The sequence below is a fragment of the Cyprinus carpio genome, chromosome B12, assembly GCF_018340385.1.
Source record: "Cyprinus carpio isolate SPL01 chromosome B12, ASM1834038v1, whole genome shotgun sequence".
NCBI lineage: Eukaryota > Metazoa > Chordata > Actinopteri > Cypriniformes > Cyprinidae > Cyprinus > Cyprinus carpio.
The window spans coordinates 3,354,258-3,364,695 of NC_056608.1; the positions used below are offsets into that span (position 1 = coordinate 3,354,258).

The 10,438-nt window shown below is 37.0% G+C and overlaps 1 protein-coding gene across 1 annotated transcript; it reads left to right on the plus strand.

The window, feature by feature from the left end:
• Positions 1–2,802: 2,802 nt before the first annotated feature.
• On the plus strand, positions 2,803–10,314 carry zgc:123217 (uncharacterized protein LOC641414 homolog). The gene is made up of 5 exons (XM_042734755.1): positions 2,803–2,895; positions 3,686–3,857; positions 4,445–4,722; positions 5,732–5,880; positions 9,278–10,314. The coding sequence occupies exons 1-5, from the start codon at positions 2,841–2,843 to the stop codon at positions 9,575–9,577; spliced, it is 954 nt and encodes a 317-aa protein (XP_042590689.1). The 5' UTR covers positions 2,803–2,840; the 3' UTR covers positions 9,578–10,314.
• Positions 10,315–10,438: the final 124 nt, after the last annotated feature.

The following is a 10,438-nucleotide window of genomic DNA, read 5'->3' on the forward strand; positions in this document are numbered from 1 at the left end:
GATGGGGTTTTAAAAGAGATTTAAAATGAGTGATCGAAGTGGCCTGTTTTATCGGCTGAGGCAGATCATTCCACAGTTTTGGAGCTGCCACAGCAAAGGAGCGGTCCCCTCTGAGTTTATGATTTGTTTTGGGCACATGTAGGAGCAGTTGATCAGCTGACCTAAGAGAACGAGTGGGTGTGTAAAGATGTAATAGCTCAGAGATGCAAGGTGGGGCAAGACTATTTAGTGATTTAAAAACAAATAAAAGAATTTTAAAATGAATCCTGAACTGTACAGGCAGCCAGTGAAGCGAGGCTAAAATGGGGGAAATGTGCTCATATTTACGCGTTCCTGTTAAAATACGCGCTGCCGCATTTTGTACCATTTGTAGATGAGCTAAAAAAGACCCACTAACCCCCACATACAATGCATTACAGTAATCCAGCCGGCTAGTAATAAAGGCATGGATTACTGTCTCAAATTGTTGTCTTTGTAAATAAGGCTTTATTTTGGCCACCTGCCTCAGCTGGAAAATACTTGTTTTAACTACTGCTCTAATCTGACTGTCGAGCTTAAGGTCAGTGTCAATTTTAACCCCTTTCTCATCAAATTAAAATAACTGAACATAAACACAGGAGCCTGAGAAAATAACCATTTTGGAAGAACATTTTAGATGGCACTTAGAGGCTTTTGCATTCTTATTTACTTTATTTAATTGCTTTATTAGTATTATTATTATTATTATGCAGTAGATCTTTATGAGCTTGTGCGTGACTGTGATTCGTGCGCAAGCATGTCAGTAAGCATGACATCACAATCGATCAGATGTTAAATAGCAACCCCCCCCCACATATACACACACACACAATTGTAGAGGGCCTTGCTCGTCAGCGTCGCACAGGGCCTTGCACCCCTCTTGTGACGGCCCTGTTCACACTCTTGACATTTGTGTTCAGTCTAATCAGTGATAAATCAAGGCCGGTCTCAATCTTAAAGCACAACAGATTAGATAAATATGAATATTACTGCATATCACAGTGCTTGTTTGCTGCTTGTTTGACTAATACCTTTCTCATTCATATTTTTTTGAATATTTTCTTCATTTTCTTTAGAGGTGAATTTCTTCAACGTATTTTAACTGTATTTTTAAATATTTATATTTTATATTATATTTTGAAACATTCATTTAGCTGTTATGTATTTTAAATGTTACCAATCAAGTGAAACAACCCTATGTTTATTCAGACTATACTCTTTCTCAAGCTCAGTTTAGAGAGGTTTTGACAATTTCACAGTAAGAATCATCAAAGAAATAAGGGTTAAACAGGGATTAGAAAGATAAAGGAAGAATGGGCTGTGGAAGAAATATTAGAGTGCAACAAAAAGATTAAAAAGGTTTACAGTGACAGAGGGAATGAAAGAGAGAGAAAATAAGGAACACAGGGCCCCTCAGACAGGAATAAAGGGGCCACTGTTACACACATCAACATTTATTTTAACATTGTGATATATTAGGTCTCCTCTAGGGCTATATAATAAAGAATTAAAACATTATTGCAAAACAAACTTATTTGACCAATTTCTCAAAAGGTCAAACATTTGTTCTGTCATCATTTACTCCATTTACCCTCAAAACCTGTATGACTTTCATTCTTTTGCTGAACAAAAAAGAAGTTATTTTGAAGAATGCTGGTAAGCAAACAGTTACCGGGAGCCACTGGCTTCCATTGTATTTTTTCCATACCATGGAAGTCAATACCAACATTGTAAGTTCCTTTAATGACCTTAATGAGTGACACAGGATCTGTTTCATGGCATAATTTACCCTTCAGATGTGCTTAGAGTCAGACCTATTGAATCACTTTCTAGATAACCCAGTCTTTCAAAGTTTGCATTTACATTAATTCATCTATACCAGATGCTTTTATGCAAAGCTATTTACAAATGACAATAATACACAAAAGAGCAATGTACGGTATCCAACCCAAAGAAGGGAACAATACAACTGGAGCTAATCTGATTCTTTTAGATGTAACAACAAAACATGTAGTTCAAAGCAAAGCTTCATAGTTCCTGTCTATGTCCAGAAATATATCAGACGCAAACACTGCTTTGTGGCATCGCATTGCATTGACACTGTGTGCATAAACCCAGTTCAAATATTGCTAACAAAAGAGTCTCATAACCCATCTTATAACTCATAAAAATGGGCACTGTTTCCCAGGGGTTGATTTTTAACAACGAGAGTTCAGCTTCAATATAACATTCAAATATACATTTTCCATCATAAAATTATTACATTTTAAAACCTATTATAATCTAAACCAAGAATGAAAGAAATGTGAAACAGTTCAAAACAGTTCAGCACACATTATCTCAGTTGTAGCTTAATTTCCATCACAACCAATTTTGCCTCTAATTAAACTTTCTGTTTTTATTTTGTAAATAAATAAGTAAATAAAATGTACTTGGTTGCCAATGTGGCAACAATGTCGGTAAAAGGTTTGTTTATTTTTATGAAATAAAGGATTTTTACAAAAGGACTGTGTTGGTGGATCTTTTCCTAATATTAAAAACTATGCAAAAAAAAAAAGATCTATAATAATTGGTCAGATGAATTGGTCTTAAAGGTCTATGCAAACATTGTAAAAGTATTAATTGTGTTTATTTATAGAATAAAGGCTATAGGTTGTGTTTAAGCTATACTGGCATCACCGTCATGATGCATACATTCATTTATAGGAAAGATTGAGACAAGTCTAACCTGTTTTATGACATGAACATTGGTCTACTTGTGACAGACCAAGACGACACGTCAAACAGGCGATTTAAAGAGAGAGAAGTCTTTCACTTCAGCCATGGAGTTGTCAGTGATCCTGCTCAGCTTTATAGCCATTTTGTTCAGTATGGAGGGTGAGTTTGATTATGAGTATTTAAGTATGTGTGTTTGCAGAGTCAAATGTGAATTGTGTCTAAATTACATTTTATTAAAAAAAGATCAACATTTTTAAATGTATAATGCATTCACTATGTTGAATCAATAATTACCTTAGTTACTATTTTCTTTTTCATTTTCCAGTAAGAATATCAAAACTTCCTTAAAACAGGGTGCATTTACATAAAATTAAAATTGCATAGGTTATTATTAGCATATGTATTTACTCCTTTCAGGGAAAGTCTGGATTAGGCAAGTTCTTTAAAAATTTGAAAATGTTTACTCTGCAGGCGCAAATGCACAGACGGTAAACAATAAGAGCCGCTTAAGACACACCACCGGGCAAAAGTTTGGAATTATTAAGATTTTTTCATGTTTTTAAAAGAAGCCTTTTCTTAGAGTTTGCACAAAAATATTGTCCAGCACAACTGTTTTCAACATTGATAATAATCAGAAATGTTTATTCTGCAGCAAATCATCATATTAGAATGATTTCTGAAGATTAAGTGACACTGAAGACTGGAGTAATGATGCTGAAAATACAGCTGCACATCACAGAAATAAATTACACTTTAACAGATATTCACACAGAAAAAAGCTACTTTAAACTCTATTTTTTTTCACAATATTACTGTTATTTTACTGAATTTTAGGTCAAATAAATGCAGTTTTGGTGAGTATAAGAGACTTCTTTCAAAAACATTGAAACATCTTATTCCAAACTTTTGACCAGTAGAATATTTTGTGTATATTGTGCGCATCATTTAGTGGCTGCAGACTGTGGAGTAGCTCCTCTAAATACGCGTGTAGTGGGCGGCACTGATGCTTCTGCGGGTAACTGGCCCTGGCAGGTCAGTGTCCATTACAACAGCAGACACATCTGTGGAGGAACCCTGATCCACAGCCAGTGGGTGATGACGGCCGCTCACTGCATCATCTCGTAAGAAGTGCTGCTGCATGACTCTTCAATCTTTAGCAGCTTAAAACAATAGTTCACCCCAATATGAATATTTGCTGAACATTTACTCACGCCATTCAAGTTCAGGATGAGTTTGTTTCTTGTAGCATTGATGCAAATGTATCACTGCATCAGTGTCTCATCAATGGATGCTCTGCAGTGAATGGGTGCCCACAATAATGAGAGTCCAAACAGCTGATAAAAACATCACAATAATCCACAAGTAACCCACAGCACTCCAGTCCATCAGTTAACATCTGGAGAAGACAAAAGCTGAAACGAATCCATCATCAAGACGTTTTTAACATTAAGCCATTGCATCCAGCTTAAATATGAGTCCTCTATACATAATATTGCTTTCTTCAAATCTGTTCTGATGAAGAAACAATCTCATCTACATCTGGGATGGCCTGCTCTGAGGTTCAGTAAATGTTCTGCATTTTATTTTTATTTTTATTTTTGGGTGAAGTATTCCTTTAAGTTTTAAACTATGTTTCCATAAGACCGGTAGCAATTTAGTGAAACTTTTCTCTATCTTAAGCAAATGTTTATTCTATCTCTATTTGCAGCAGTACTAACCTCAACAGCTGGACTCTGTACCTTGGAAGACAAACCCAGACCTCGTCTGCTGCAAACCCAAATGAAGTAAGGGTTGGTATTCAGTCCATCACCGTCCATCCAAAGTACAACAACACACTGTTCAATAATGACATATCCCTGATGAAACTGAGCCAGCCTGTAACCTTCACTCCATACATTCGTCCGGTCTGCCTGGCATCCAGAGGGAGCATCTTTCACAACGCCACATTCTGCTGGGCTACAGGCTGGGGGAACATCGGCAAAAACCGTGAGTGTACTAGAACCTGTCATTCACAACTTAAAACATATGTTTTTGAAGCGCATTTTAATGCACAGGGTAACATTTCTACAGTTCTAACCTCTATATACACAACTCTGCATTAATTAATTAATCTGTAGATTTCATACTTTAATATATGTAGCTTTGAAAGCCTGAGAACACCAGTGAATCTCTCGAAATCTAAGAAAATCTAAGAACAACAACAACAAAAATATCTAAGAAACACAAAAAAACAAAAACAAAACGAGTAAAATTGTGTGTGTCTGTGTGTGTGTGTGTGTGTGTGTGTGTATTTTTTATTAAGAAAGCAATCCATTCGGAACAATTTTAATTACTGTTATAAAAAGTCAATTATTTATAAATAATTTTATTCACTTTGATAAAATGTCTTTCTTGTCTTTGTTTACGGACATGACGTAAACACACAGATGAATAACAGAAGAATGCAGTTTCCTGAGAAATCCGTCCCGACAGTTTTAGGAATATTGTAATTACCGTCAAACATTTAATTAATTAATTAATTAATTTTTTGATTTTGTGATGAAATGAGACATGGGCATGTTTTGTCATTTTTTATTAATGTTCTTTCTTTGTGAGTAGTTGTATGAGGATTCTCATTTATTATTTATTCTTACAGTAGCCTTGTAATTTTTAATGTAAGAGCAGGTGTGGCCATCTGTAACTCAAAAACGCGAATGTAGCTTCTTCTAGTTATTTACTTATAGTGGCTAAGGAATCAGAAGTCTTGCACATTCACAGCAAATATCTTACTTCCATGCTGCAAAATAAGGTGTATATTTTCTTATTTATATTTATTCTATACTTACTTTCTTATCATACATAGTGTTCCCATTTCACATGAACAATACTAAAAAAAAATAATAATAATAAATTAAAATCTCACCACTGTTTGTAGTCACAGTTGCTAGACTGAGGGTGTTATGGATCTTACATTAGTGCTGTTGTGTTTCTAACTCTCAGAGTCTGTGTTTGACAGAACCGCTGCCGGCTCCGCAGGCTCTTCAGGAGGTGGAGGTCCCAGTTGTGGGCAGCTCACAGTGCAGCTGCCAGTATAAACCATTAGGTGATGCTATAATCACAGCACAGATGATCTGTGCAGGGAGAACAGACAAAGGAATCTGTCAGGTGAGCACAGAAGCTTTTTTTCCACCGCAGAAAAAAGGAGGGTTGTGAATTCACAATCTGGACTTTTTTGCTTGCAGTTTTGAGAAGAATTCAGAATTGCTAGGTGTCAGCTTCAACTGAGAGATATAAACATGGAATTCTGAGAAGAAAAATCAGAACTGTGAGAAATAAACTCAGAACTGTGTGAAAAAAGTCAGAATTGAGATATAAACTCGCAATTGCGAGGAAAGAAGTCTATTTTTTATTCTGAGAGAAATAATCTTCCATAGTAACAAGCCTTCCACAATTCTGACTTTTTTTCTTACAATAGCAAGTTTATATCTTACAATTTGGATATTTCTTCTCAGAATTGTGAGTATATCTCATAGTTGTGAATTATAAACCCACAATCTCAATTGCAAGTTACCATCTTGCACTTTTGACTTTTTTCCTTGAACTGCGAGTTCATACTGTATCTTGCAACTGTGACTCATCTCAGAAATGTGAGAAAAAAGTAAGAACTGTGAGATACAAACTAAAGAAATGCAAGGAAATGGTGAATTGTGAAACAAAAAGTTGTTGTTGCCATTTTTTTTTTTTTTTTTAATCCTTGGTAATAATTTTTTTGTTTTAATACACTGCCAGAGATTGATAACTGGAGCTGTTAAGCTTCAAAATGACAAAAAGTACCATAAAAAAGTAGTAATCAAGCAGTGATCAGTGTAACATTGGTTGTAAATTACAAGTCTCCTGAACCTGTATGATGCTTGCAGCTGCATGAAGAACGGACCAAAAGTGTGAACTATTCCTTTAAAGGGGTCCTATCATGCTCTTTTACAAGGTCTTGATTTTGTTTTGGGGGTGTACTAAAACAGGATTTCATACTAGGTTTTTCGAAAAAACACATTATTTTTTGACATATTTTACATTATTAAGTCAAGTCAAGTCATCTTTATTTATATAGCGCTTTAAACAAAAAAGATTGTGTCAAAGCAACTGAACAACATTAATTAGGTAAACAGTGTGTCAATAATGCAAAATGACAGTTAAAGGCAGTTCATCATTGAATTCAGTGATGTCATCATGCAGCTCAGTCGAGTTTAAATAGTATCTGTGCAATAATTTGCAATCAAGTCAACGATATCGCTGTAAATGAAGTGTCACCAACTAAGCAAGCCAGAGGCGACAGCGGCAAGGAACCAAAACTCCATCAGTGACAGAATGGAGAAAAAAACCTTGGGAGAAACCAGGCTCAGTCGGGGGCCAGTTTCTCCTCTGACCAGACGAAACCAGCAGTTCAATTCCAGGCTGCAGCAAAGTCATATTGTGCAGAAGAATCATCTGTTTCCTGTGGTCTTGTCCCGGTGGTCGTCTGAGACAAGGTCTTTACAGGGGATCTGTCTCTGGGGCTCTAGTCCTGGTCTCCGCTGTCTTTCAGGGCTGTAAAGGTCCTTTCTAGGTGCTGATCCACCATCTGGGCTGGATACGTACTGGATCCGGGTGACTGCAGTGACCATCTGACTTGGATACAGACTGGATCTGGTGGCTACGGTGACCTCGGAATAAGAGAGAAACAGACTAATATTAGCGTAGATGCCATTCTTCTAACGATGTAGCAAGTACATCGGGTGTTATGGGAAGTGTTCCCGGTTCCGGTTTACCTAATTAATGAAGCCTAAACATCCTTTAACGGATTTGAATATTAGAAGTGTATTAGTGTGTTATGTGTAAGCCAGGTTAAAGAGATGGGTCTTTAATCTAGATTTAAACTGCAAGAGTGTGTCTGCCTCCCGAACAATGTTAGGTAGGTTATTCCAGAGATTGGGCGCTAAATAGGAGAAGGATCTGCCGCCCGCAGTTGACTTTGATATTCTATGTATTATCAAATTATCAGTTTTGAGAACGCAGCAGACGTGGAGGACTATAATGTAACAAGAGCTCGTTTAAATACTGAGGTGTTAAACCATTCAGGGCTTAATAAGTAATAAGCAAGATTTTAAAATCTATACGATGTTTGATAGGGAGCCAGTGCAGTGTTGACAGGACCGGGCTAATATGATCATACTTCCTGGTTCTAGTTAGAACTCTAGCTGCTGCATTTTGGACTAACTGGAGTTTGTTTACTAAGCGTGCAGAACAACCACCCAATAGAGCATTACAATAGTCTAACCTTGAGGTCATAAACGCATGGATTAACATTTCTGCATTTGACATTGAGAGCATAGGCCGTAATTTATATATATTTTTGAGATGGAAAAATGCAGTTTTACAAATGCTAGAAACGTGGCTTTCTAAGGAAAGGTTGCTATCAAAATAGCACACCTAGGTTCCTTACTGATGATGAAGAATTGACAGAGCAGCCATCAAGGCTTAGACAGCGTTCTAGGTCATTACATGCAGAGATTTTAGGTCCTATAATTAACACCTCTGTTTTTTCAGAATTTAACAGTAAGAAATTACTTGTCATCCAGTTTTTTATATCGACTATGCATTCCGTTAGTTTTTCAAATTGCTTGTTTCGCCGGGCCGCGAAGAAATATAGAGCTGAGTATCATCAGCATAACAGTGAAAGCTAACACCGTGTTTCCTGATGATATCTCCCAAGGGTAACATGTAAAGCGTGAAGAGTAACGGCCCTAGTACTGAGCCTTGCGGTACTCCATACTGCACTTGTGATCGATATGATACCTCTTCATTCACTGCTACGAATTGCTTGTCTCGTCACTGCTCGTCTTATTACAACTCCCCTCTCCCCAGTCTGGCACGAATGGCTCGAATAGTTCCTGTATCAAATGAAGGCCTGCCTTCTGAAATACGAAATGTGCTGTGATTGGTTAGCTGGGCCAGTGTGTGTTGTGATTGGTTAGCTGGGCCAGTGTGTGTTGTGATTGGTTATCTGGGCCAGTGTGTGTTGTGATTGGTTAGCTGGGCCAGTGTGTGTTGTGATTGTCAGCACTCTGCGCCTGGTCTGGAAATGCCCTTACCATAGCCACCTGTGAGTTTCAGTGTAAATATTGTCAAAATCAAATCAATTTGAGCACGATTTAAACCCGGATGATTGTAACCACTCTAAGTTCATCTGCCTTGGGAAAGCTAGCGTGTCTCTGACACAGTGATAACTCCCGCTGTCTTCTCTAGTGCAGCTCAACCAGGTCTCGTCTTATTCGTCGATCTTTGTGATGTCACAAATCCCCGAAAATATGCAATGTTGTCCAAACGATTCGTTCGTTGTAGTTGATTTCTGTTAAATAAAATATCTCCTTTTGAAGTGGACTTTGAAACTTTGCAGATCTTTTTTTATGCTCAAACAGCAACATTACAGACTAACTAAAGTTAAAAAAAGTGAAAAAGCATAATAGGACCCCTTTAAAGCAATGCATCGGTTGTGTTTTCACTGCTTCTCTTTCTCTGTCTGCAGGGAGATTCTGGAGGTCCGTTACAGTGCAAACAGGGTTCTGTGTGGGTCCAGGCTGGAATCACCAGCTTTGGGACGAGTCTGGGCTGCGCCAAAGCAGGTTTTCCAGAGGTGTATTCACGTGTCTCTGAGTTCCACACGTGGGTAACGGAGAATGTGGAAGGAGCCGCCATTGGCTTCGTGACCTTTTTGTCCAATGGCACAGACAGCAGCTTCACATGCTCTGCCTCACTTCAGCTTTCACACTACTCTAATTTTATCATTCTCTTCATGACACTCATCTCACACTTACAGTCACTTTAAACTGACTCACGCACATGTGCAATGGGGTACGGGTAACAGGAACATGTGACAGAGAAAATGCAGAGTGAAATTATAAAAGACTTGTAAAAAGGACAAAATGCTAAAAAAATAGCATCTGAAAAATTAAAGCTCATGAGTGAATCACCAAAAAGTCCCTGCTACTGGAAACATAACTACAACATTATGTGGGGAGAAATTATTTTTATTGTGATCAACATGCACATTTCAAAAGTGTCACGGTAATATAGCGGATGTTACTGGTGTCCAGTTTTTGCACTTATGAAGTGGGAAGTTCTGATGGTTCAAGTTACGTTGTAAATATCGTGAAAGTTGAACACAAATGAACGCCACCACAATGTCATAATTGTGAGTGAGAAGCTCTGAACTTTCTTTAAGCCCAGAGTTTCTGACCTGTCAGTGAGAAAAATGTAAAGGTACAGAATAGATGCAGCATCTGTAATGACAGTGAATTTCTTGAAATTAATGATTTTTTTTTTTTTTCATTTATAATAAAACCAGCAAAGTTGCATGTACAAAAATATGACATTAATGTACAATTACGATAATTATGATCAAATATGTAATGATTACATTTACATCACCTAAAAATGGAAAAACAAAATCACGTCTGATGCACATTCTTTATTCATCATTTTGTAGAAGCAGAGTGCGACATGAGAAGTCATAATTACAACTTCCCAACTTGTAAATCTCCACCTAAAAAATGTAGAACTGAAATTATCTTCTGATCGCTATATAATGTGCTGTGACATTTTACTTTTGATATTTTAAATGAAATGCGTTCATTAAATAATACAGTCATTTTTTTAATTATTATTTTTAAAATGCGACATTTTCTGA